Below are 27,975 nucleotides of genomic sequence, written 5' to 3'. Positions count from 1 at the left end.
CTGCCTGGGGATGTGGGGCTGGACAGCTGCAGCACTCCGTGCCTGCTCTATTTCTTCACGAGCATCCTACACACAGAACACTTCCAGGCTGCCTGGTCAGATGCAGCTAATCAAAGCTCTCTCTCTAGAAACATATGCAGGAGGGTTTTTTTCATTTCACTCTTCCAGCTTCCTTTTTTTTTAAGAGCTAATAAGTATTTTGTCTTAACACATTACCTGGCTTCAAGGAAAATCCTAAAGTGTGATGGTAAGTTATAATTACTTTATATTATGATTTTATTTTGTGTCTGTGTGTGTGTTTGAAATTCTCCATAGCTGTTCAGTTGTAGTGCAGAATATGGATTTATGCATACCATAATTTCTATATAAATTTGAAAGAGTTTTCCAGCACCTCTTTATTTTTAAGTGGCACTAAAAATGTTCTTATGTTCTTGAAATAGCTTTGGTTGCATCTGCTCAAAGTGCAGGGTGATGTTAAAATTGCAGATTTTCAGACAGTTGTGTGTGTGTGTGTGTTTACACCATTGTTGCACCCATATGTGTCCCATCCCTTTCAAGACACATTCTGGCTGCTCTGAAATTCTTCCGGTGATCATTCCTTAAGTACCTGCCCACATTTTTGATTTTATGGGAAGATTTAAACAGCTTTTCATATAATTAACAGCCTTTAGGCTTGTTCTAATCCAGCACTGGCTTGCTGATAAGAGCTGTCAGCAGATACCGTGGAAGGGCTGTGTCCCAGCCAAGCAGTTATTCTGGGCTAACTCTTCTCTCCTGGGGGAGGTGTCAAAGATCTGCCTCTGAAAAGAACAATCCATTCAGCATTTTTGGACTGTCTTTTTTTTTTTTAATAATTTCCTGTCAGTTTGTTCACTGTCAGTGCTTGTAGCATTTCACGAAGCAGCTTTCAACACCAGTAAGTTGCTGATGTGAGCAATAAAGGATTGGGCTGCTGTTTGCATTGGTGTTCCCTGGGATCGGGGACAGGGAAGGCACAGGAGAGCAACCCAGCCCTGCTGCCCCCTCAGACTCCAGGAAAACCTCCTGTCCCCAAGGAAAAAGCTGTTTTATATGCCCAGGGTTGTAGCTCAAGGTTCTAGGACCAGTTTGTGAGGATGACCTGGACCTTGCCCTTTCTCCTGCATGTGCCTGCTCAGGCACTGACCCTGTGCCCATCCCTCTGGGGGCTGCCACATCCTGCTCTTGGCAGGATTAGTCTCTGGCTGCAAGGTGCTCCAGGGCTCCCTGGCTGACCACCTCTCCCAGCCATCCTCCCCGGGGTGCCTGGCTGTCCTGGCAGCCCTGTGGATGTCCTTTTTCAGCAGTGACTGTGGGGTGACGGCTGCTCCACCCTGGCAGATCCTGCCCTGCCCAGCCACGCTCCAGCCCCACTGGAGACAAAGGCAGGAAGCAAAACTGAAGAGACTGGGAATTGCCAGTTCCCCTGGCAGCCCAGGGCAGGGCATTCAACTGTACAGAATATCTGTTTTTTTCACTTATTAGTCTCATTGCACAATGTTTGCACCAGAACACCTCTGCCAACATCTCTGTAAACTCTCTGGTGCAAGGAGTTTAAAGGAGAAGGAAAGGAATATTTATTTTTCTTATCCCAAGGGCTTGGAGGCTTGTGGAGGACAGATCAGTTTTAAAAGACAAGGCAGAGAAGAAGAAACCAGGAGGTAATTCTCACTTTAAGAGGGCCTGGACGGAGCATTGGCTCCATTTGCTGCCTGTGCCAGAGCCACCAGAGGCAGCTGATCCCTGCCTGCCAGGGTCCCTGCTTTGCCCATCATGTTGCCTTCCCCATCCACACTCCCAGGAGCAGCCTGCAGAGTGCTGCCAGCCTTCTTTCCATAGTTACCAGGACAGCATTTCATGTGAAATGTTTCTGCCTTAATAACTACTCTCAACCTGGTTTTTTTGTATGTCTGTCTAATTCTGGAGCAACCTGAAAATGAGATTGGAAGTGCTTACCACTGGGGATAATTACTTCTACCACAAAAGTAATTACTTTTGGGGGCAAATGCTGCTGGGATCAAACTGGTGCAAGGGAGGGCAGATGGCCAGTGGAGATGGTGGTTGCCTTGGCAGAAGGATGTGCTGGAAGGAGGCTGGGCTGAGACCTGGGTGCTCATCACAGGAAAAAGGCTGAGCATGGCCCTGGCAGGAGAGAGGTGTCAGCACCTCCAGGATTTAGCACCGAAGGAGATTGAACACCTGGCTGCCATCGGTCACCTCACTCTGGTGACAAAACTGCTGTCATGGAAAGGAGCAGGCTCCTGGCACGGTGCCACACTCTGGTTTTCAGCAGCAGGATGGCAGCCAGCCTGGGAGCTCGCTCTGCCCTCTGTAGCTGCACCTCAGACTGCTTCAGGAGTGCACCACCGTTCAACACTTCTGCCTTTCCAGGTAAACTCAGTCTTGAGGCCAGGCTCAAAGCCATGTGGTGGAAAGATTTTAGTCTTTCCTAAGGCAGCCTTGGGCCAGGTGAGGAACCATTGTATTCAGCTGCCCCCTCAGCAGGCTGGTGGGTTTGGTGGGAAGAAGAAAATGGAGAGTGTTTTCTAGCTCTTAGTGAACACCCACAAGGACAGAGCCTGGTGCCCAGGAGGCTGTGGTTGGCTCCTGCCCAACCTGAAGGACAGGCAGGGGGAGAGGGTGTGGGTGAGAAAGATTTATCTTTGGATGTCTTCAATTTCTGTGCTCCAGAGTGGCTCAGTCCATTGAATACAAGGTTATTTCTGCCTGCTCTTGCCTGAAGAGCAGAAAGTGGTCCTGGAGCAGCCTTGGGCTTTCCTGCGTGGGTTCAGCAGCTCCCCCTGACACTGGGCAGCTCAGATCCGAGTCTGCAGGTAGGGTGGAACAGGAGCAACAGGGAAATGGTCCCTTTCTCAGGACAGGTCACACAGATCTTCCCTGTACACTCCATTTCCCCTGGCAGGACCCATTGCAGCCAGTGCTGATGGTGCTGGGACCAGCCAGGTCTGCCAAGAGCAGCCACGTGGCAGAGCTCTGTCTGCAGGAATAGGAACGGTGGCTCTTTCCCCCCCCACTCCTTCTGGGAGCTGTGGCAGAGCATTCCTGTTCTGGAGATAATTTATACCTTCTTTTACATCTCCCTCTGGGTATATCCATGGCCTGGTGCAGTTGTTGCTCTGCCAGCTTTGTGTCTTCAGTTCTTTCTGTAATGCCTTGCTGCATTTAATGGCAGAATTTGGGCCCTGGAATTCCGGGCTGTGCTCCTATTCCCCTTCCAGCATCTCCCCAGCCTGCCCTGCACACCCCCAGCTCCTGGAGCCCTTCTTTTCCTGCAGGCTGATTCCCAGGCACTGCTATGCACTTTGGTCAGCACTGTCTAATTCCTCAGCCTGCTTTGTAATTCTTCCCTACAAAAGTTTTACGTGCTCTGCTGTTCCAGGGCAGAGTCACTGAGTTCTTTATTAAACCTGACACTGTGCCATGACAAGAACTACATTATTCTCATGGTCTCTGCTAAACCTAAGCCCAGTTGCATTAGAGGGAGAGGCAGAGCAAGTCCTTGTGTGGGCAAAGGGTACGTGCAGGCTGCAGAAGAAATTGCCCCAGGAGCCAAAGATGACTCAGTGTGAAGACAGGAGCCAGCAGGTTGTGGATACTCGGGTCAGGGTGTGCTCCCAGGGCAGCAGACACAGCACATAGAAACCATTTCATCAGGAATTGCAGGAAACTGGTGATGGATTTGTGTAAGGGGTGCCTCATAGGCAGTGGAGAGGCTTCCACAGAGTCATCTGAAAGGCAGAGGGGGTGTGTGACATTTGACTTTGGGCTGGATGGGTCTTTCTGGAGCTGAAAGCACTGATTACAGAAAGCAAAGATTTCAGAGGAGCCAGCTCCATGCCTCTGCCTTGCTGGCTCACGTGGTCCAGGCACATCCAAACAGCTGCTGTCCCTTCACAAGATGTCATCTAAGTCAGGATAGGAGCCATCAGCAAAGAAATATGGAAAACTGAGCTCTCCACTCACCAGAAAAATAAATATTGACACTGGGAATTGCTAGAGAGTCTGGATTCCTTCCATCATTTCCTGAAATCCCATAATAGCCATAAGTGTTTAATTTATGAATGCAAAGAAGGGATTTCTTTTCTTGCAACATTCTGTCTTGCCAGTGCCCTGTGCTCCTTTTGCTAGCACTTGTCCTTGTGGTGATGTCCCCTCTCCAGTGCAATCCATAACCCTGTGCTGGAGGCCACGGGTCTGCTTGGAATTACCGAGTCCTTCATCCCGGCGCCTCGGAAAGAGCTTGTTTATTGCAAGTTCTGTAAAAGAGACTGATTTCCCTGAAACATGAGGCAGTTAATAGGCTTTTATAAATCATCCATTTTCCATGCCACTGGCAATTTCAAAACTATCCTTCTGGATCAAATGAAACATGCTATTTTATACCAAATGGTCTGTTTATAGCTGGAGCTTTTCAGTTCTTATTTTGGTGATTAGGAAGCTGCTTCTAAACACATAGGTTGCAAAGTTGAAAGCTTTTATTTTTGTTGTAAGATATGGCATCCTGATATTTTAACCAAGGTTTACAATGCATTGCTTGACAGAACCAATTTAGCACAAATGGCATGAATATATCAAATATATTTCAACCCAAAAGGATTTGGCCCATTTTTTATATTTAGCCCCATTAATGATCTTTGCCAACTGCTTTGCCATTTTGCAGTGAAGTATTTCAGCAATGATGCTGCTGTTCCTTTATTTCCTCAGAAGCAGATTTTTACAGAAGGGCTTTTTAATTTCTGCATGCAGCTGCATATCTGTCATAGTCCAGGAACCCAGCTCAGGGGATTCTCATCTCTTTGAAATCTCTTATTCAGCATGGTGGTCCCTTTACACACTTGCATTCCCTTGGCTTTAGTGCTCTCATTGATGTTGCCCCCACAGAGCAGCTGTGGGGCTCGGGGAGCTGACCAGGCTGTGGGAGGAGGAAATATTCCTGAGCACACAGTGACTCCAGGACTCAGTCACCCAGCTGACAAATCCTAAAAAATCTCATTCATGAGCAAACCCCACGAGTCAACTTCCAAATGCTGTTGCAGCAGGGAAGGCAGACAATGAAAGGGGGAACAATCCTGTGGCTTTTCTCGCTGCTGGGCTCAGGGGAGCTTTGCTGCTGACGCCAGGGGCTCCAAGGAGGGGTGGGCACAGGGACACAGGAGGGGCTGAGCCCAGCCAGCACTGATGCAACTGGCCTTGACTCACTGCACAGAGCTTTGGCAGGGCTTGCTGGTGAGCCAGAGCTGGTCTGGGTTTATTTATGTCTTCTGCCATGAGCTTGTCGTCACCTTGTGATGGATTTTTTTTTTTTTTTTTTTAACTTAATCCCATTTACAGTACAGTTAATAATATGCAAATCACCTGCCTGTCCCTGCCCTGACCTCGGGGCCCTGAGGCTCTGTTCCAGCACACATGGCAGGGATTGTCCCTGCCTGTCCCACAGCTTGCTGGGACGCTGCTCACAGCCACAGTCAGTGAGGTTGGTACCAGCCAAGCTCTGAGCCTGTGCAGAGCTCTGCTCTGGGCCTCTGATGTCTCTCCCACCCATGGGCAGTTCCTCCCCTCAGCTTTGCTGGAACGGGCATGGATCCTCTCCAGTGTGCCCTCAGCTGGAGGATGCAGCAGCACTGGCAGGGGCAGGATCAGAGCAGGGAGAGCAGGTGCCAGCACAGTGACACAAGGAGAGGAAGGGAAAAGCACCTGTGGTTCCTAGGGAGGACATGGCCAGAGCAGCTGGACCAGGGCACTGCTCAGCACGGAGCTGCACTCTCTGCTCCTTCCCGGGTGCTCCAGTGCTGCTGGATGTGTGCAGGATGTGTATTGTTGCAAATCCCAGCTATGCATATTTTCCAACCTAATTTTCTCAAGAATTGACCCAGTTCTAGCATTTGGAAGCTGGCATTCTTCACTGTACTGGCAAATGTTTCTTATTTGTTTCAAACAATGTGTCCAGTGTGACCTTTTCTGCTTAAATAGCTTACACAATGGGAATACATGAATGCTAAATTCTAATCTTGCATAACTCTGAAAGTAGGGCCATACATACCAGTAGTAAGGGACTTTTTTCCCCATCCTTTGCAGGAAGTAAGAGGGAAAAGCCAGCAGTGTGTAATTTCAATGAAGGGACAGCCCACCCATGATCCCCTTACCCCCAGAACTCACAGGGCTCTCAAGGTGACAGTGTTAGCACCACACATTTCTGCGTGTCTGCCCACACGCACATGGAGAAACGGAGAAGACACCTGGCAGCTGGGAAGGATCCTGATCCTGCCTTTGCTGCTCCAAAGCATTCCCACTGGCAACAACTGAGAAGTGGGAACACATTCCTTCAGGCCTTAAATCATAGAGCGACACCCTAAGTCTTGTACAGGCGCTTGGAGGACACTTTTCTTCCTAACAAGAAACTTCAGTTCCTGGTGCCATTTCTCATGCCATTTGTATGCCTGAACTCTTTCTCAATATGCCTAAATTTGGCCATGGGAAGAGTCAGCCTGAGCCACAGCCTGATGCTTGTCAGGGCATGAGCAGCACAGCCCTGCTCTTCCCGAAACATCCCCTTGTCCCTCCTGGAGGGGCTCACTGCAGCCAGGTTCCTTCAGCTCACGAGGCATCACGGCCATCAGTGACTCCTGCAGGACTGGCCTTGACCTCGGATGATCCTCAGAGGATCAGCAGGAGCCATCAGATGCTTTTGCACCAAGGTGTATTTGGTGACAGATTTCTCACCTGGGGTAAACCAGGTGTGGTTGAAGCACTGGCCCCTTGCAGAGTTCTCCAGGCTGGGGCAAGGGGGGCTTTGCAGGAAAGGAGGGATGAAGTGAAAGGTGAAGAGCAAGGCTGTACAGAGCTCGTGGCTGAATGCCTGGCCACAGCAGAGGGGTGAGGAGAGGAACAATTCACTGGGTTTCCTGCAGAGCCCCAGGAGCCAGGACAGGCTGGACTTGTCCCAGAGGCAGCAGCTTCGGGGCAGGCTCTGCAGTGGCTCACACTGGGGGTGTGACACACACACTGGGACACCCCGCTGGAGCCACATGGGCCGAGACCCTGCGTGGGGCTGCAGGGAGCAGTGGGGCTGGGGCTGCCAGCTGCTGGGGACAGCTGAGCATCACCACCTCCAGCAGACATCCTGCACTGATTTTGCCATTTAGTTTTCATCTTAATGAATCACTTCAATATTTCAAACACGCCTTTGACTCACTTGAGCACGTAACAGCAACAATTAACACCAGCACCTAATAAATCCCAGCAATGTTCCCTCTGGTGCTTAGTAAAGCCTCTGACTGTGTGGCCAATGCAATGCAACATCTGATCCCTGGGGAGAACAGAGAGGAGTCTTCAAAAACACCACAAGACTTCTGTGAAATGCAAAGCTTTGAGCCATGAAGCTGCTGCCCCACACTCCAGGGATAGATGGGCTCCCACACACTTAGAGCTACAGGTAAGAGCACTTTGATGGCTTTAAACCTCTCTATGGAAGCATTTGTTTATTTTACTTGCCTTGTGAAATCATATGACTATATTCAAATAACTGTACTGGAAATGAAAAGAAGCTTTCTGCGCTAACATGCACACACAGTCCTTGGATGCTGCTGCTCACCAGCTCTGAGTTAGAGCTGCTGCTTCTCCCAGCTCTGTAAAGCAGCTCTCCTTGTCACTGCATCCTCAGAACTTTCCGAAACAGACTCACTGCCTACAGCCAGGTTTGTACTGACACTAGTTTTATCCTGTGTTTGATAAGTTAAAGAAATAATTCCCATGATTTCTTCTGCCTACACATTCTTGCTTCACAATGAAACAGAAAGATTACTGCTAGTGCTGTAATAATAATACTTATATAATAACTATACTTATGTGATGGATTTATGTGATGTAATAGTTACAATTATGGGATGGGCTGGGGGGATTTGTTATTAATTTAAATTGAAAATTTGCTGTTAAAATCGTTGTGTATTTTTAGTTGCTGCTATGTGTGGCCAGCTCGAATTTCTGGTTTATTTTAAACACACACAGATACCCTGGCCAGCACCACCTGCCCCCTTCTCTGGCTCCCCTGAGCCACTTCTTTCAGTGATGGAGGGTTTTTGTTGGCTCCAGTCCTCAGATTCCTAAAGATCCCTCTGACTTGAAGTTCTGTCGCTTAGCAGAGCCCCAGTTTCACATTGCTGCAATGGCAGCTGTGGATGCTGAGGAGGAAGCAGCTGTGCCAGAGTCTGACCTGGGATTTCACCTGCTTGAGCCAGGCTTGTGTGGGTTGAGTGTGGGTTAAGTGTGTGGGTATAAAGTGAGTTCATTCTCTGAATAGATCTCAGTGATAAATTGCATGCTCACATTGAGGTTGCCAAGTTCTTACTCAAGTGGAGCTCAAGCAGTGGCCTCAAGGTTTCAGGAAAATTAATGTCTCTATCTGTATCTACTTATATAGATCTGTATATATATCTAATCTATATCTCTCTCTTCATCCTCCATCTCTATCTAATCTATACCCACACCTGTATCTATATGAAGAAAATTAAAGCCCTGTCAGAATCCATGTGCTTTCTGGCATAGGGAAGCATGGGCTGTCTGTAGGCAGTAATTTGTACCCACCTTTAGCATGAAATCTGAAGGAAGGAGCAGCATCTTCCCTGGAAACTGCTCCTCTCCCTCTCAGTCCCCATCTTCCCCCCAGCAGACTGGCACAGGAATAGAAATTTGTCCCCTTCAAATATTGCCATGACAACTAAGAAGTATTCTCACAAGCATTCCTGCCATTCCTACCAAGGCCTGAAACAGCAAAGGCAAAAGGTGGGGATGGTTGTATAAGATGTGTCTCTTTATTGGATAAGGCAAAGCTCAGGCATTCTGTTTTCATTCTTTTTAAATGAAAAATATCATTGGTCCAAGGCACTTCCTGTGGCAGGGGTTGAATCACTTCCACAGAAGACGTGAGACAGCGGGCTGCTGATTGAAGTACTGACACACTTCTGGAGAGTGTACTCAGCTGGCCAGAAACTATTTCAAATGAAGTTGTGCTTGGCCATCACCAAAAGTCTGAAAGAGAAGTCCTCTGGGAAATGATTAATCAGCCCTGGTAAACAAGGAAAGCCAGGCTTATTGTCAGTGCTGAGCCTGCCGAGGGAATAGCAGGGCCACAGGGCAGTGCTGCAGCTCTGGACTCTGCTGTGTCTCCACAGCCCCTCGCACCCGGGCCACAGGACAGCTCTCCTGACCAGCCCTGACCTCATGGCTCCCTGGAGGCTTCCCGTGCTCCCCATGGCTCTGCTGTGGGGCTGCCTGCTGGCCTCCTGCTCCCCCAGCACAGGTAAAGCCCAGCGTGCTCTCGTGTCGCTGCTTCGTGTTCACTTGGGCTCTTTGGGGGTTTGTCCTTCAGCCAGAGCTTTTCTTCTCTGTGTGTGCATTGCTGTGTGAGTGGCTGGTTTGTAAACCTGAAAGCCATTGTCTAAAGATGGGATGTGTTTAGTGGCTGTTTTTCTGAGTGAATTTGAAAGGAGAGGAGACTGCCTTTGGTGCACAGCAAATATATTTGTTTGATAGAGAGTTATCAAATATAAACACTGCTCATAAATGCTTCTGAGCATGGTCCCAGACAGACAGACTGTGCTAGGGGTAAGAAACACAAGGCTTATTTGTACTTGGAGAGTAATGCTTCTAAGAGAATGCTGCTCTGCGGGCTATCATTCATGGCAGTGGCACTTCAAGCACCCTTTGCTTCAAGCCCTCGAGCACCTCTTTGCTGCACTGCACCTGCTGGCTCCTCTGGCACCTGGCACTTTGCAGCCAGAGAGGTGGTGAGCAGCTCTGGCCCTCCCTGATGGAAGCAGTGCATGGTGCAGAGGTGAAAACCTGCCCAGGATTCTCCCCTCAGGTGAGACTGCCTGTCCTGCCAGCCAGCAGGCACAGAAAGCTGCTGGCAAAGCCCCTGCTGGTGCTGCTGAAAAACAAAAGTGCCACCTCCACCCCTCTGAGCAGCACAGGGAAGTGCAGACATAGAGGGGGACATAAGGGGGGACACCTGGCTGGCTGCTGGCTTTCCACTGGCAAGGTAGGTGGAAAGTTGCAAAGTCCACCTGCTGCAGAGGGCATGGGGTGGACAGAGGGAGTGCTGGCAGCTGGGGACAAGCAGGGTTTGTCACCAAAGCAGTGATGGTGACAGCAGCGTGCCTGGGAGCCAGGAGGGGTGGCTGTGAGGGCTGTGGTTGTGTCACAGCCAGCTCAGCATTACCTGACTCACCACCACAAACATCACGGGGAGAAGCTGTTAGTTTGGCTTTTTCCAAGAAACATCCAGGAGCAGCTTCCTTCAAGGCTGCATGATGAAATAAAGTGAAATTTCTAGTCCTGTATGTTCTGTGTGAGTGATGTGAGTGAGACTGGGAATGTATTATTGTGAAAATCAGAAACTGCAAGAGGCAGTGCTGGCATTTCAAAAACAATCAAATCTCAGAATGCAAGTGACATCCCAAAGAGGAGCTTTTCTCTTCCCTCTGAAATCCAGTCAAAATTTATTTTGCAAGGATTGCTGTTTACAATTACAACTGTTTTTAAAAATATTGCTGTTTTGCTCAAGCTCACGATGTAAATAAATTTCAGAGCATTCTCCTATCCAGTCAGAAAGTCCAGTTCTGACCAATCTAATCCTCTCTTGACAGCTTATCATGACAAAGGCTAGCAACTTTTTCTTCCTTGTTTGCACTTCTGTGAGGCTCAGCATTTATACACTGAGGAGGAGCCTCCCAAGCACTTGGTTCAGTATCCTCCTAAATACATGTCCTAGTTCACCATCTACTGTAGTAAAAAATCTCCCATGGAGCTTCATGTATTGGCAAAAGTGAGATTTTCAAACTGATGCCTGGAGTGTGTTTTATTTGGGAAAATTTCTGTAGAAGAAACAAATCCTCCAGCAATGTACTCTGCAAACTTTCCAGGGAACACGTTAAATCTGGATTTATGTCACCATCTTCCACTGAAAAATATCCTATGGTTTGCTTTCACAATGGATTTATTAAAAGAATAAAAGAAAAAAATGGTGTAAATCCTGATGAAGACATGAAAAAGGTGTTAGAGAAGCCAATGATCTGGAGGCCAGATTCAAAGGGAGAATGGTGGTAATTCTGGACTGACACTGCCAGGACACGGGCTCCAAATTCCTGTGAAATAAAGTGTATCATGCAATGAATATGTAGAAACCAAATGGATAATCTCACCTCTAGACAGTGTAAAAAAAATTACCTTAGATGTTGGCAAAAACTGGCTTTGTTTCAGCTAATAAAACTGAGCAGCCAAACAGTTTTTTCATGTGAATGACAAATCCATATAGAGCTGGACCTTCAGGACATGTCCTAGTATGAAATTCATCCATACTTTCTTATTTATTGACATATATCAGCACCTTAAAATACCTTTATAAAAGCCAGATCAACTGTAAAGGCACATTTTTGTATAGCTGATAGATGTCCAAAATAAGAATTATTCTGATTCTCTGCTTTTTGCCTTTTTGTTTTGCCCTGTTTTGTTTTGTTTTTTTTCTAAATACCTTTAACATGAAAGGAATATTTAAAGCAATATTTGTGATGTGTGTCTGCTATGGTAAAGGAATATAAATCCTCCTGACAGCTTTGATCTGTCATCCTGTGTTGGTGTTTGTGCTGAACACAATGTTTGCAGAGGTAAGTGTCCTGAAAGTGGGTAAATATCAGGGGTTGAAGGTAAGCAAACATAGGACACGAAAGGTCATTCCAAGACAGCAGTTTTGCTTAAAACATCTTGGAAAAGAGTGTCAAAAAGTGGCATTCTGTGTGCCTTTTCAATGATCCTTGAGTGCTTTCTCTGAGCACCAGCAAAAGCTGTTTTTGGGGGTGGGCAGGAGCAGAGCTGGTGTGTGTTTGTTGAGGAGAGGGCATTAAAGCATGAAACACTTCACACCCAGCAGCTGCATTTCCACAACTCAAATCAACAATTTCATCGCTGCTTTGGTTTGTTTCCTTCACTTTGACACTGTTTTACCCTCTGCTTTGCTTTTTAAAGTGGTTTCTCCCCCACGAGACCTTCGGATCTCTGACCCCGGCCTCCTGGGCGCTCTGGATGTCGAGTGGAAGCCTCCGCCCCGCGAGCAAACCTTCAACGAATGCACGGTGAAATACAAGTTCGAATATCGCAACACTGGAGATAGAGACTGGAAGGTAGGGCAAAGCATGAATTAATCCTCCCAAACCACAGCTATTGTTCTGCCTTTACTTCCTGCACACATTTATGTCTGCAGTTCAAGGAGGAGTGGAACCGAAGCCATTCCAGTTTTCCATTAAAAACCAGACTGTTTCAGTGGTTTGAACTGGAATGTGTTCTGAAATGTAATAGCAGCAGCAGCCAGGGAAGGGGTTCTTTCTGTCACAGGGCTTTTGCTTTTGGGTGGTTGCTGCCCAAAATAATTCAATAACATTCCTCATTGTAAAAGAAAAAAAAAAAATTACATTTTTCTAAAGCGTCTTTATGGGGCTTGAACTGAAACAACGGATCCTTAGGGATGCAGAGTGGTGAACAAAAGTTAAATTTCATTAATTATCCTAACACTCTAAAATTCCCTCTATCCAGAATTGTGTTCCTGATTACCATTTGATTCTCTCTTTTAGATATGGTTGACTCTGACTCGGGTCTTTGATAAAATTGTCAGTCATCTCTCACTGATGTGTAGCAGGGCAGTAGCAGGCACAGCACAGGAAGGGTTGTTGGAATGTATTCTGTGAGTGCTTAGAAGATGAAAGCTGCTGCAGGGTTTAGGAAGGTAAATGGAGTGGGGAGAGGAGAAACCCAGCAGTGGGGGCTGTTTGGTTGGCACAAAGTACTGAGGAACACATGAAAAATATGCTGAGGATGTCCCTCAACAACCAAAAATACAGATTGAAATCCTGAAAGAAAAAGGGATTTTTTTTGCACATTTCTAAGGCAGGAGAGCTAGAGGGCTTGCCAGCTCAAGAGAACGGGAAGAGAGAGGAGCAATCAGTCAGGCTGGCAGTGCTGGGCAGCCCAGCTCACCTGCTGCACCTACCTGAGGCAGCAAAGCTGGGGCTGCCAGGCTGTGCTCAGCCCCCACAGAAATGAGGTTCAGCCCAGCCATCCCACAGAGGAGCCTGCAGAGGGGGAAAATCCAGTTTCAGCCACAGGTTGTGATTGCAAGGGCAAAGGGAACATCTTGAACCTGATGTTGGTCATGACACACCTCACGATCTCAGTTGTGCAGATTCCTCCAGGATGATTTTAACTGCAATTTCAAAGAAAAACATAAGCAGTTTCAAAAACCACACCAGAATTCCTGAAATCATGAGTAACAAAAGTTTTTCATATGAGGCAGATGTACAGACTAGAGCAAAATCACCTCTGACACCTTGCCAAAATCCTGACCTCAGTTAAGGTCATGAAGAACTGAGGAAAAATGAGGCTGAGGAAAATCCTTTGGACATCATCAGAAGCAAACATCATTGATATCTGTTAGAAATAGCTGGATCAACACAGCTCTGTCACCTGGGGAGTGCTGAGGCCAGCCTGACTGTGGGCTGTGCCATTGCTGCTCCCACTGCACCACACGGATGCATTTTATGGCACATTACCTCTGTCCTACATGGGCTAACACAACACTTTGTCTCATCATTTGTTGTAAACCTTGTCAAATTAATTTTCCTTGCATAAAGTGAAGGGGAGTAAGTCTGAAGAAAAAAAATAAATAGAAAAACCTTTGAAGGGGGTGCTCAGAAAGTCCCCCCAAAGGCCAAGGCGGGTGGTACACAGTGGTGGGTGAGCCCATGCTGCAGTGCCTGGCTGCTGGTCCACCCTTTCAGGGGGTGCTTGTGCTTCCCACAGCAACCATACAAGACTCATTGTTCCGTTTCTGATTATTTAAAAAAATGCCTTTTATGTGGATTTGTGGTGGAATCCTCCTCAGGTCATCCTCAGTGCTCCTTGCTGCTGGGGGTCCCATTAATCAGCCTGCTGTGCCTCGTCCTTGCTGTGTCCTGTGGGGTGAAGGGACTCACAGCCAGCAGGGCTGGGTGAAAATTAATGCTGGAGGAGCACTGGGCAAGTGAGGCAGAACAGAAATATGAAGAGACAATAGAGCACACCAACGAGGCTTTGCAGCTGGAGCGAGAGCAAGGGTACCTAATTCTGCAGCCCACTTAGTGACAAAAGAGGTGCTTAAAAAGTCTGTCTTTCAACCAGGTTATTTTTACTAGGAAGCTAAAATTCAGAGTTGGATTTGACCTCAGCAGGACTGCTGAAGTGAGGGTGCAGACACTGCTCAAAGGAGGGTGTACAGATGATGTGGAGGTGCAGAGTGACTGGATCTATGCAACCTTTCAGATCCCACCACAAGGTCAGGAGCAGTCTGGGGTACCTGGTGCAGTTTTGTGCTTTGCATGAGCCTGTTGCATGAACCAGTGCTGGCTTGGGGGTTCCTGGTTGGATAAGTTATTGCAGGGCTTGCTGATGTTTAAGACACTGGAGCAGCTCTGCCATCAAAGGCTGTGGTTGGGGTTGCTGGATAACTGGGGCTTGTGTCCCTCTGCCCATGTCCAAGCTCTGCTCAGCTGCCCTGCAAGAGCTCCACTGCTGAATGAAAAAGTCAGTTAAGCATCTTTCTGCTCTAGGATGGACTGGCTTTTATGAGAAAAAGAGCACTTGGCAGTAAAACTAATAATGCTGACTGGCTGCCTTTTCCTTTCTTTTCCCTTTCTTTCTCCTTTCTTTTCATTTTCTATCTTTCAATTGCAGCACATGGTTATTCAGAGGCATAAATCTGTATTTTTGCTGCGTCTTACCGGTTCACTGTTAAATAGTGGTTATTTCCTTCTCATTTGACAGGAAAACTTGAATCAGAGGTCCAGAACTTCCACTGCATCTATCATGACTGGGAATACCTGAAGTGTACCTGGGAGCCAGGTCTCCTCACACCTCATGGGGTACATTATGGGCTGTATTATTGGTATGTAACAGCAAAATAGGAAAACATCCAGGCAGCAATCAAGTGAACCACTCAGAGTACAAAAATGCCACAGTAAATATGCTTTTATAGCTGGCAGTGCTATTGTCCAATTCACCCAGAATGAGCCAAAATAATATCCCAAGCAACACATGGCTTCTAGCAAGAAAACACCTAATCCTTTCTTACTTTCTTAAAATCAGGCCCATGCTGATCTTTGCCAGGAAATGTCTTCTCACTTCCTCCCTTCTCTTTACTCATCCCCAGATGATGTTCTCTGCATGTTGTCCACCATAAAGACTTGGGTTTGTTTTTATTTTTTTTCTGAACACACCTGGATAGTTCTGGCTGCACATTTCCTGTGATCACAGTGCATATATCTCAACTGGACAGGATTTAGCATGAGGCTACCAAGCTCAGTGAACCCTAGACACAGAATGGAGCTTCTCAGCAACTCAGAGTTTTAGTGTTCAAATATATTTTCATAGCCTCAGCACATCTCATACAAGCAAACATTCTGCCACAAGGTAATAATAATACATATTTTTCACCTGTTTCTTTTAAACTGGTGCCTAAATTCGGTTCTGCAGGATAAACATAGCTAGAATTAGTGGTTTGGGACAAATTAAATACCATATTTGTGCTTCCCATGATGTTATGGAAAGGATGACTTAGACTGGATTTTGTGCCACTGGGCTGTGTGGAGAAAAGCATAGACACATTTTAAAGAGGTTCCATGTAGTTCTTGGAAATAGTCTTCAAAGAGAAACACCAGCTCAAAATCATTTTGCTAAGTGCAAAGATCTGCTTGAAGGAAACCATGGAAATGCATGATTCATGCCAAAATAGAAAACAAACACCAAAAAAAAATCCAACCTTGATTTAATTGCCAGGCATTTGGATCTGGGTCCCATTTTATCACAAGATTGGGTGGACACCACAGCATCCTTTGATCCCTGTGAGCAAATTTTTATAGTACTAGAACATGTTTTTCCCCCAAACATAATGTGCTATGCAGGGAGACTTTTATTAGGTCTGGAGCACAGGGGCCAAATTCAGCCCTGCCTTGAGGGCACAAAGCAGCAGGAGCCTTAAAAGATAGTATGAAACACCAAGTCAGTATTTCCAGGGTACAGCCAGCAGCTCAGCTTTGGGGAGTGGCCCCCAAAGGCAGAAGGGACAGGGTTGTGGCTGCACATTAAGAGCAAACAGCAAACCCCTTCCTAGTTCCCATCCTGAGTTTCCATGTGCCCACAGAGAGCCATGGGAACTACCTGCAGTCAGCCAGAGCAGCTCAGCAGCACTCAGTACATCCATGGCACATGTCACCTGCCTAAAAACTGCCTAAAAACACTTTGTTTTGTCTTGGGAGGTGACCTTTCTGCAACTCCAGTCTCCATGGCTGATGGTGCAGGAAGGGCCCTGGGGGGCAGGACTGTCCTCATGAGTAGAGGCCAGACCTTTCCCCAGCTCCAGTCACACAGTGACACCTCTTGTGCTCCAGGAATGGGCTTGGGGAGAGCCTAGAACGGCCTTAAAACCAACCTGAGAAGCTGTCTGTACGTGTTAATCAGGTTTTTTTATCTTCTCCACACTTTTGCCATAGCAGGAGTCCAGGTGACTGATCCACAGCGCTGTATTTTGGACAAAGGCTGGGATATAGGCAATACTTGAGCCTTCAGTCCAATCTTATAAAAAATGTCCTGCTAAGTAGTGATTTGCTTTGGTTACTTTTTCTGTTTCCCTTCCCACCGCTAGGTACGAGGGGCTGGGCCAGGCGGTGCAGTGCGATCACTACATCCAGGAGCACGGCGTGAACGTGGGCTGCGTGCTGCAAAACCTCAGCCAGGCAGAATACCAGGATCTCAACGTTTGTGTCAATGGGTCAGCAGCAGCCACCCTGCTACGGCCACTCTACACCACCCTTCGCCTTCACAACCTCGGTAATGATGGCAGGGGAGCGACAGGGGACCCTGGTGGCCGCCCCAGGCCCATGTCCTGCGTGGGGGTCTCAATGAAATAACTTTCCCCTGGGGAGGGGCTGTGGTATGTGCCAAGCAGGACTGCAGTTTCCAGCAGTGTTTGCAGACAAGCAACAGCACCCAGCACAACCCTGGAGGGTCAGGGGGTGCTGCTGGACAACCTGGGACATAAATGGTCTGCTGGGCATGTGGCAGAGCAGCTATGGGTTTTTTGGCTCTAGCAGCACAGACACAGAGATATCTTCATTTAATCCTGGAATTGAAACTGCTGCACTCCTTGCAAACACAGGAGAGATCTCTGGGCTTTGCTGTTCAAACCAAGCTAAGGTCTGGGGTGAGCTGAGTGTGAGGTGTGATGGGGTCTGTCAGGGCAGAGATGGAATTCAAGCCCATGAGAGACAGGGAAAGGGAGCAAAAAGCATGGCATGATGTGCAAGCATTACATGCACTCGGTGTTCATTATGAGCACTCACCGTGCTGGTGCATTTGCCTACGAGCCAGGACAAATAGCCACCTGTCCAGCTAAGCCACTGGGCTAAGGAGCAGGATTTCTGAATTCAATTAGTGCTGCCAGGCGCTGCCTGTGCGGCTCTGAGCATGGAACACGGAGCTCTGTGGCTGCAGGGGCGTGGGGGTGGCACTGCAGGGACCGAGGCTGTCACAGCACGGGGAGCCCTGGGGGCACAGAGCTCACCCCACCGAGCTTCCAAACCCCAGCCCAGGGCCAGGACCCGCCCGGGTGTCAGGGTACAATGAACATCCCACCCTGCGGACTCGCTGACATCTCGCTCCTCCAGCCCCGCGGCTCAGGGGAGAAGGGACGGGGGCTGGCCGAGACCAGCCGGAGCCTTTCCACCAGGAGCTGTCCGAGCCACCCTCCTGAGCTTCTCTCTTTGCTTTCCCCTCGCAGCAAAGCCCTCAGCCCCGGAGCAGCTGGTGGTGTCCGTGTCTGCAGCAGAGGAGCTCCTGGTGGCCTGGAGCCCCCCGGGCGGGCGAATGCCACCGCACTGCCTGGAGTACGAGGTGCAGGTGGCTGAAGATGCGGGGGGAGCCGCGGCTGCCTGGGCGGTAGGGACAGCACCCGGGGAGGGGAGGGGAGGGGAGGGGAAGGGCTGGGAAGGGATGGGGAAGGGCTGGGGAAGGGATGGGGAAGGGCTGGGAAGGGCTGGGAAGGGCTGGGAAGGGCTGGGGAAGGTCGGGGAAGGGATGGGGAAGGGATGGGGAAGGGCTGGGAAGGGCTGGGGAAGGTCTGGGAAGGGATGGGGAAGGGCTGGGAAGGGCTGGGAAGGGCTGGGAAGGGCTGGGGAAGGGATGGGGAAGGGCTGGGGAAGGGCTGGGGAAGGGATGGGGAAGGGCTGGGGAAGGGCTGGGAAGGGCCGGGGAAGGGCTGGGAAGGGCTGGGAAGGGCTGGGGAAGGGATGGGGAAGGGATGGGGAAGGGCTGGGGAAGGGCTGGGGAAGGGATGGGGAAGGGATGGGGAAGGGCTGGGAAGGGCTGGGAAGGGCTGGGGAAGGGATGGGGAAGGGCTGGGGAAGGTTCGGGAAAGGGCTGGGGAAGGTCGGGGAAGGGCTGGGGAAGGTTGGGGAAGGGTCAGGGAAGGGCTGGGGAAGGTTGGGGAAGGGATGGGAAGGGCTGGGGAAGGGCTGGGGAAGGGCTGGGGAAGGGCTGAGGAAGGGCTGGGGAAGGTCGGGGAAGGTCGGGGAAGGTCGGGGAAGGGCTGGGGAAGGTCGGGGAAGGTCGGGGAAGGTCGGGGAAGGTCGGGGAAGGGCTGGGGAAGGTCGGGGAAGGTCGGGGAAGGTCGGGGAAGGGCTGGGGAAGGTCGGGGAAGGTCGGGGAAGGGCTGGGGAAGGGCTGGGGAAGGTCGGGGAAGGTCGGGGAAGGTCGGGGAAGGTCGGGGAAGGACTGGGAAGGGCTGGGGAAGGTCGGGGAAGGGCTGGGGAAGGGCTGGGGAAGGTCAGGGAAGGGCTGGGGAAGGGTCAGGGAAGGGTCGGAGCCCTGGCCGGGGGCACAGGCTGCAGCAGGGCTGAGATCCCCGGGCACCGGCCCCGAGCGGCTGCGGCTCCGCACGAGTTCCTCCTCAAGCCCTGACCTCCAGCCACAGCTCTGCTCTGGCAGGAACAGAGCCTGGCAGGAGCCTCCAAGAGAGCATTTCTTTGGATCTCCTGCCTGTTATCGCAGAAAACTGCCATCGAGGAAATATAAGGCTTGCTGTGGTTTGTTTCTCTGAACAGGGTGGCATAACTTGGACCAATGGAACTGTATTTCTAATCTTTCAAAAGGAGTGGCCTGGGTCTAAACATATCTTTTATATGTGGTGTTTTTTCCTAGTATATTATCCAATTGCAGTTTGGAGGCAAAAACAAAAAGGACTAATTAATCATAGGGGACATCTCTTTTTTAATTGCCATGTTCCACTCATGAGTTTTCTTAGGTAATTAAAAGAAAGATTCCAGAAATTAATATGCATAAACTGCAACATACGTGATGACACCTCCAGAAGGTATTTTCAGTAGATTTGTCTTCATAGACATGTTATTTGCATTAGCTTGTACAAAACTATTGTGAAATCATTCAAAACTGCCAAAAGATAATCCAAAGGTTTACAGAGCCTGGACAGTGTGCAGCAACATCAGGCTACACCAAACAGATCCTGTTGGTGGCACGTAATTCCTTGATATTTCTTCTTTCTGTTTTGTTTCTCAGTTTGTGTCGACTCAAATGGAAACTGCTTTAACAATTTCCAGAGCAAATCAAAGCCACGTTTCATGTGTTCGTGTCAGGGGCAGAACAAACATTTTTTGTGCTGACCAAGGCTTTTGGAGTGAATGGACGCAGGATTGTTTCTCTGGTATGGAACTCAAAGAAAATGGTGTTTCTTTTATAACCTTTCTAAAACCTGTTTGGGTGCAAGTGCTGATGGCTGCCCTGGGGATCTGCTGGTGTCCAGCACTGGAGGTGGGGTGCTGGCTTCATTCACCTTCAGCCTGCTCCAGCACAGCTGTTCCTACAGCTTTCATCTCCAGTGCACTTAGCAGGTGAGCCCCAAAATATTCCTGCTTCTGCAGCAGCACCTTTCCCTGCTGCACGGGGACAGCTGGCACGGAGCAGAGACTGCTGGGCAAGAGAGGGCACGGGGTACTTGCAGTGTCTCCACAGGGCATCCTCCTGGCTCTCCTGCACCACAGATGAGCTCCTTTGAGCCCTGCAGGCTCTCCTGGGCTGTCCTGTGTGCACTGGCTCTGCTGCAAGCTGCAGAAGGCAGGGGAGAGGCACATAGCAGTGAGAGAGGCACATGCTGGAGGTGTAATACCCTGGAGGACGATGTGACCCCACCCAGTAACATATACCTGTGACAAATAAACAAAAACATGTAGGGTAATGTGGACAAGATGAGTTTGCACCTGAGCCCAAGCTTTGTAGGCGGTAATTTAATCTGTTCTAACATTTTCTTCTTTCCTGCCATTTATCTTCGCAGTGTCCACAAAAGAGGACAAGAAGCTATTTATCCTCATTCCAGTCATCCTGACTTTGTCAGTTAGCCTCATAATATTTATGTTGATTGGCCAGTACAAGAAAAGGTAAGCACCAAGGTAGCCTGTCCAAGCAATGTGCTTTTTTGTTGATGTCTGTAACTATTTATAACTACAGTTGTAACTGAAACATCGCATTAGATGTCTAAGGGCCAAATATTAATAGGTGCTTTAAGATTGGACACCAAACAATAGTTCATTTTCAGTAAACAACTTTCTTGAGTGTGTCTGTTTCTGATATGAAATACCCCTACAGCAACCCATAAACTCACTGCAGAGACTCAAATACTGCTCATAAGAGCTCAGACTGCTTCTGTTAAATGCAGAAGTTACTTGCATGCACAGCAGCATAAATAAAGCTATTATCATGCCCCAAACCACTTAAGAGCAGAGATTTGTCCTAGCTGTGTTAAAGCAGCACCATTTTAATGGGATAAATCCTCATTCCTTTGGCACTCACAGCTGTTTACATTCATGCCAGTGATGGCACGAGGGGAAAGCAGATGAGTGGATGAATTTTTTACTGATGATAATTTCTTCAGGTGTGAGGGGTCACTTGGAGAGAACTGATCCCCCACAACTGACACCTGCTTTCTTTTCCTGGTGGCTATGTAGCATAAGCAAGCAGGAAGCTTTTCTAACATGCCTTTTAAGGCATCACTCATGAGGGAGAACTGTCTCTAGAAATACCCTGGTGTGGTCCCCAGAGACGAGCTGACACCTGTTTGGCAGTCGAATGCACGGAGTCCCAAACACAAACTCCTTCATCTTTGCTTTTCACCCACCTTCCAAATGTTTTGGTTTGTGAAATTCGAACAAAACACAGATGCTAGTAGAGAAATCTGTGGAAAGCAAATGCTTCCTGCATTGCCTCTGGGATGTGGCAATGTCTGACAGGGATGCTGGAGCATGTCCTCAGCCCTCTCAGCGCTGGGAGTAACAGTCTGTGTCCCTTTCAGATCCCCGGCAGGAAAGCCATTGCATGCATCTGTGGGATGCTAACTCTGCCTGCTGCACTGCTTGTGTTCGGTGGCTGCTCATGGAACACCATCCCAAACCAGCCAAGGAGCCCTGAGCTTACTGCAGCCCAGCTGGGCCTTCCCTGCCTGCTGCCACTTGTGAAGGCAGGTGTTGCAATCCCAGTCCTTAACGGGCTTCGAAAACTGGAGGGGCTTAAAATGACTGCAGGAAAACCAGAAGAGATCCAAACTGACTCTGAAGCAAGGTGTTTCTGGTAACAGGACAAGGGAGAAAAAAGAGGCAGTGGAAACTTTCATGAATAAAGATAACCACGTTGTTCTGTGGGCTTGTTTGGGTTTTTTCTTCTGTAAGGACTCCAGAAATCTGTCAGCAGGACACACACAGTGAAGGGCAGCACCTCACACACAATGTGTGTGCATGCAAACACTTCTATCCAGCCCCTGTGCCCCACCTTACTCTCACCAAGTCTCCCCTGTTCCCAAATGCCCAGCTGAGCTATTTATTTCATCAGCTGATATGTCTTATCTGCTGAAAAGCTCAGGTGGAGAGGCCTTGAGAGAAACTTTTGCTATAAAGAAGCCTGACCACAGCTACTGCAAAGGACAGATGATTCAGAGAAGTGAGGGTCACTCCAGCAAATGTGATATGGGAATTTCTCTAGGAAGTAGACATTGGCAGCAGAATTCAACCTGATGTTCCTCAATACCACGTGTAGTCAGGTGAGGAAATTGCTGACTGATTTTTTAGGAATCATTCTCTATGATGATGATAGAAAAAAAAATTTAGAAGTGTCACTGGCTGAGTTATTCTTTTCCAAGCCCATTCTGGGTTCTTTTAGCTTGAAGAACTAACCAAGGAAAACACAGGGGTTTAGTGTGGTTTCATTTCATCAGAACAATCCTGAAAATGAGTTTTCTTGAAGGAGTATTTATTCAAAGTGGGAATTTCTAATGAGCAGTGGAAGCTCAGAGAGAAGATCTAGTTTGTGTCAATCAGCCATGTAAAGAGCCATACTAATCCAATCAGAAACAATGCAGCAAGTGCTGTCTCACACATCCAACTGCAAAATTGTTCAATCACTATCAGCTGCTTCCACTGCTAAATGGGCAACAGCCCAATGTCATTTGGGGAGGAACCTAAGGAGGAAAGAACTGACTGAAGCACAGACTGAAGCAGAAAAGAAGTTTCATGGTTGTTGTAATTCTGCTGAGACGCAACCACTGTCTCTACTGTCTCCTGGGCAGCCACCATGGGATGGCTTTACTTTGAAAAATACCCAGTGACCATGCACTGGGCATGGATTTTCAGGCCTCTGATGTTCTGCCAGACTCTCCAACAGTTAAAATGTCTACTAAAAACACGTGAGTGCATTGTGAATGTCCCCAAGGGAAAAAGTAGGGCAGGCTGTTGTACCTCCACAGCTAGAACTCACCCCAAAAAAAGATCAGAGCTATTTCAGTAACCACAAAATATAAAAGTTAGGCTGAAGCCTGCCTAGAAACCTGCCTAGTAACAGAGTGATAAATTAAGTACATCTACTTATGGTATCTGTACGCTGCAGCTTTACAGGAGCATTTAGGTGAGGAAAGCTGGGCTTGGCCCCTGTGCAGGGCTCCCTCCTCCCCAAACTCCCCCCTGCACAGGATCCTCAGTGCAGCAGCAGCAGAACACCTGCTTTCTCACAGTATCACATCTGAAGCATTTGCAAAATTCAGCCCTAATAGACGGCCACTCGCCTTCCTAACATCCTGAACCTCACTAGAATTTCACTAGTGGCTTTTTTATCCCATGTTTTTAGAATTACACCAATGTATTTCTTTCACACAGTAGTCTCATTAGAGTGTTTTAATTCATTTTCTGTAGTCCATAATGAATATTTTTAGTAAAGCACTTTTAAAATCCCTCCTCTGCTCTTATTGTTCCCAGTTCATGTCTGGGTTCCACGTATTTTTACCAACTAAGCTCCACATGTTTGGTGAGACATGTCTTTGTCTTTGCATACCCATGAGTTTAGAGCCTTCTTTCTGTCTTTCACTGATAAAGTCTTAGAGCCATTTGTTGAAGAATAAATCCAACTTTTCTTACACAGCTTTTTTCTCTCTAGAGAATGTCAATACTTGTCACACATACAAAAGCATGATCCAGTGCATGCTGCAGGGAAATGCAAAATCCATTTAGTCTGTCATATTCTAACTGCTTTTGGGAAGCAGCAAAACAGGGAAGACGAAAGCCAAGGTCCCTGAACTCAAAAATCACCCTTCTTCTCTCACTGAGGTATATTTTCAAGCTGCCAGCAAGAGAATAATTTGAAAAACATATCCATCCTCATATTTTTTAATTTTTCTGAGTGGCCTCTCAGTACAAGTGTTTCAACCACTATAACTTGCCAGTGGCTGCAAGACACAAAGCAAGGCTGGAATCTTGGAACATAGGAATTTCCACCTGAATATGAGGAGGAACTCCACTGCAAGGGAGAGAGAGCACTGGAACAGGCTGCCCAGAGATGTTGTGGAGTCTCCTCTGGAGACACTCAAAGGCTGCCTGGACACAATCATGACTAAAGCGCCCTCGGGGACCCTGCTTGAGAGGGGTTTGAACAAGATGAGTTCCAGTGTTCCCTTCCAGACTTACCCACTCTGTGATCTCTCAGGAGCTCTTTACTCCTTGTGCACTTGAGGAAATGAAAAGGTGGGTGTTGTATCTTACCAGCTGAGGCATCTCTGCTGAAATTTTCCATCTTGTGCAGGCGCTAGAAATCCCATGGCCACTGGGTGTCAGCATCTGTGCTTGGATGCAGAGGACATGGAAAGCAGGTGCAGCATCGGTGCCGCCAGAATTTGGTATTTAGTGCACGAAAATTAAATAGAGGGGATAATATCTCTGTCACATTAAGAAAAAGAAGTCTTGTTCTTTCTGTACTGTGAAGCAGAGACGTGTCACAGCTTTGCTCCATCGTTGGCTCTGGTGAGACTGAGGGGCAACATCACCTTGTGCCTCTTGGCATCATGACCACGGCCCAGTGCTGCTACACTGACCAGATCTGTGTCCCCCAGGGCATGTGCCAGCCAAAACCAGCCCCTGCCACTGCCCTCCCCCATGAGCAGCCACAGAAAGATCCCATCAGCCCTGACTGGAGGTTTGACTGTGCCCTGCTGTGTGTCCCTGCCTCACTCTGGCACCCTGGGCCCCCGTGGATCTCAGCACCCATCCCTGAGCCATGGCAGCTCCAGGCAGTGCCCAGCTCTTGGAAGGACAGCACAGCCCTTCTGGCTGCAGCTTCTAGATGTCAAGGCTTTGGGACTGCAGTAGCTAATGATACAATCCAAAATCCAAAGAGCTTCACAGGCCATGGCAGGTTTGCAGCTCACTGCCTTGTGTGGCATTTGTTCATTTGAGAGCATTGTCAACCTCTTTATTTCTATGTAGAAGCTAAATTTTCTCAGGAGGGTCTCTGGTTTTCACAGCTTCAAGGCAAGCAAATACAGCTGATGCATGTGCTTGACAGAACAATTTGAGGCAACATATTGTGGCTGAGCTGTCTGAACAGCTGAAATGGCTCTGCAAACTGTCTGTGTCAAGATACCCTTCCCAGAGTACAGAGAGATAAAACAACCAGCTGAAAAATGACAGACACCACAAGGCTTAGCCCAAAATCGAGGATTCATGTCCCTGCCATTCTGGGCTGCTTGCCTCCTATGTGGATCTGCATCCAGACACAACATGGGACTGCTACATTCAGGAAATTAAATCCCATTTCAGCAAGTCTCACAACATCAGATGCATTAAAAAAAAAAAAAAAGGGAAAGCAATTTAAAAATATTAAACACGGCTTTTATATTTCCTTTCTCGATGGGTCTGCCCAGGAAACAATGTCAGTGTTTAAGTGGGTCTCAGTCCAGGGAGAGCTGAGTGTGGGTGCTTCCTTGAGCTGGGAGGCTGGGTGAGCACCTGGCAGTGCTGCTGTGATCCCCGTGGTGCATGCACTCATCTCAGACACTGAGGACAGCCTGCACAGCACCTCTGACTTCTCTGAGATGCCAAATGAGGTTTCACTGCCCAGCCTTTGACGGGAGGTGCGGAAGGTTCCTGCAGTGGCAGTGAGGGGATCTGAGCCATGGCCATCAGCGATCATCCACAAGTGATGGGTTTTGTTTCCTTGCCTGGGAAGCTGTGAAGGGAGGTGACAAAGCCATGTCACACCTTTGGTGTGCTTGGATGTCCCACCTCGCCAAAGCACCAGCAACCCGCAGGAGTTATTTTCATTTGGGAAAAAAAAGTACTTAATATTATGGGGGTTTTTTACAAACCAGGGAACACCTTCCTTTGATGTTATCTAGATATCATAGTGAATTAAAAACAAAGGGTGGCAGAATACCCTTCACTGGAATTCATGCAGTAATGGAGAAAACATGCATAGCAAACAAGCATGCAGAGCCTGATCTTCCTGGGCATTAGAGCCTCCCTGCAAGGCTGCTCCTGGCCATGCCACCCACCCTGCATGGGTGGGTCACATGTACCCCAGGCACGGGTACCTGTAACACAAGAAACAGCAAACAGATGCCAACAGTGTGTTAAACCACCCAGAGCAACAGCTGTCCTGCAGGAGACACAAACTTCAGCAGCACACACAGATGTAAAGCTGCTCTAAATTTTAACAAATGCAGGCAGTGGTCTAACATGTAGGTGAGAGTAATGTGACATGGCTACAGAAAATTTACACAGGAGAAGGAAAAAGAAACAGAAGACACAGGATCCCATCCTGTCTCTAGGTACCCAAACATCCTTTGGACACTCACAGGTCTGACTACAGAGCCAGGGCTGCCCTGGGAGCTTGAGAGAGTCACTGTTCCAAGAGGTCCCCACCTGATGCATGAAACCCAGAAGAGAATAGTTCTTGGCTTTTATCTGATGATGTTCCAGCTCTTAACTGTTGAAATGGAAATACATCCCAACCTTTGGGGCTCTCATATTGATCTTGGCTGGTAGCTGCCCAGAACCTTGTGCCCGTGATGCCAATTTATTTAGAAACACTCACACTGAGAAGACAATAACCTTGTTGCCTGCAAGGTTTAGCAAAGTTCACTTTTAACAACTGAGAGCTTAAAAGGCCAACAGCACAATTTACTCAACTGAAGAAAAAGCATGAAGTTCCTGGCTGCAGCAACAAAGAGAAGTGTTTTTAAGAAGTCAGACAGTGCAAGCACAAAGCAGGCTCAGCCCTGAAAGCTTCTCACCAGCGTTTGCTCAACCACACCAGCTGAAGGCAGCCCAAAAGGACATTACCTCAATGTTGTTGCTGTCCTGAGCAGACAATCTCCAGTAACAGTGAATGGCAGTGAAAATGCTGTTGTATAACACAAAGGACTCTTACGTGCCTGCATGCAGCCAGGCTGGCTGATTCTGGATGCTCCTGAGAACGCAAGTGAAATATTGCTTCATAGAACTGGGGCTGGCTCAGGGCTGGGAACACGCAGCCTTTGCCATGCCTTGACTTCATGTTGTCCCACGTGTGGGAGATGCACTGACTTGGCATGGCCTCTCCTGCCTTCCTCCAAAATTGTAGCATTTTTCATGGCTTTGCTAGGACTTGGAAGGACCGTAGCCCAAAAATAGTGTTCTCTCTTGGGGATGTTTGTTCCTCCCACACTTTGGGACGTGTCTCTGGGGCGGTGCTGCTGTACAGATGGCTGGCTTGGTGCCTGAGCTCTGCCAAACCAGAGGCTGAGGACAAATGGGCCAACCTGGGCCCTCCTGCTGCACCCATGGGATAGATTCCTGTGTGAACGCAAGAGCTGAGCCCTCAATGAGCATTTCAGTTGCTGTTACTGTTGCCTCATCAGGAAGTGCAGTCCCAGACCTTGAAGACCCCAGCTGTTAGAAACCTGCTTTAATTCCTACATTATTTCCACCTTTTCTGTATATCTGTTCCCTCCTCTAGCTTAAATAGCTCCTCTCTCTCCCCATCTTTGGCTGCTAGGTGGAAAAAGCCAAGGTTTCTGCTCTCTTCTCATAACGGGCCCTGCCTGGCCATGTGTCCCCACATCATGCTGCCACCAGGGCTGCTGCTCAGGCCAAACACACAGTCCCATCCATTCTCTAAAACAAAAGTGTCAGCTGCCTACATACCAACAGGGAATCATGTTCATTTACCCTCAAGGGGCAAAGATCTGCCAAAGGAAATCCCCAAGTCCTGAGCATGGTCTGCTGCATCCCTGTATGGCTGTGCTGCACAGGCAGTAATTCATCCCTGCACTTTGCTAAATGCCATCATGGGACAGCCTGCTGCAGGATCCAGGCACTTTCCTCTTCAGGTTGCCTAGAGAAGGTACAAGAGAGAGCAAATGCTCACTTCAGGGTTATCCTGCCTGTGCTCCAGCCTTGTGGCTGTGCTGCAAAAAGAAAAGGTGGGGAGTACCCTCTTAGCTGAGACCCAGACCTTGCCATGGGTGAGTCACTGAGACCTGTGGATCTTCTCTGGAGA

The 27,975-nt window shown here is 48.4% G+C and overlaps 1 protein-coding gene and 1 long non-coding RNA gene across 3 annotated transcripts; one reads left to right on the top strand and one right to left on the bottom strand.

Annotated features, from left to right (window-relative positions):
* IL13RA2 (interleukin 13 receptor subunit alpha 2) lies at nucleotides 1–21,813 on the top strand. 2 transcript variants are annotated; one of them, XM_023926909.2, is made up of 11 exons: nucleotides 1–247; nucleotides 7,302–7,471; nucleotides 9,207–9,334; nucleotides 12,058–12,212; nucleotides 14,242–14,395; nucleotides 14,884–15,004; nucleotides 16,760–16,944; nucleotides 17,894–18,051; nucleotides 19,687–19,831; nucleotides 20,459–20,561; nucleotides 21,473–21,813. In XM_023926909.2, exons 3-11 carry the CDS (start codon nucleotides 9,256–9,258, stop codon nucleotides 21,513–21,515), a joined length of 1,143 nt encoding a protein of 380 aa, XP_023782677.2. In that variant the 5' UTR covers nucleotides 1–247; nucleotides 7,302–7,471; nucleotides 9,207–9,255; the 3' UTR covers nucleotides 21,516–21,813. The 2 variants fall into 2 exon arrangements, with proteins under 2 accessions (XP_023782677.2, XP_023782678.2); XM_023926910.2 differs by lacking the exon at nucleotides 7,302–7,471 and having other exon boundaries at nucleotides 4–247.
* On the bottom strand, nucleotides 20,360–27,579 carry LOC111929359 (uncharacterized). The gene is made up of 2 exons (XR_002864679.2): nucleotides 26,778–27,579; nucleotides 20,360–25,662 (listed from the first exon to the last, which is right to left on the bottom strand). It is a non-coding gene; the product is annotated as an uncharacterized LOC111929359 (long non-coding RNA).
* Nucleotides 27,580–27,975: the final 396 nt, after the last annotated feature.

Source organism: Cyanistes caeruleus, chromosome 14, assembly GCF_971803275.1.
Source record: "Cyanistes caeruleus chromosome 14, bCyaCae1.hap1.1, whole genome shotgun sequence".
Taxonomy (NCBI): domain Eukaryota; kingdom Metazoa; phylum Chordata; class Aves; order Passeriformes; family Paridae; genus Cyanistes; species Cyanistes caeruleus.
This window is presented reverse-complemented; position numbering and strand designations above follow the sequence as displayed.

Coding starts and splice junctions, on each gene's coding strand:
- IL13RA2 (XM_023926909.2), top strand. CDS start 9,256: ATGGCTCCCTGGAGGCTTCCCGTGCTCCCCATGGCTCTGCTGTGGGGC. Junction 12,213..14,241: donor CTGGAGATAGAGACTGGAAG/GTAGGGCAAAGC, acceptor TCTTTCAACCAG/GTTATTTTTACTAGGAAGCT. Junction 18,052..19,686: donor GAGCCGCGGCTGCCTGGGCG/GTAGGGACAGCA, acceptor TTTGTTTCTCAG/TTTGTGTCGACTCAAATGGA.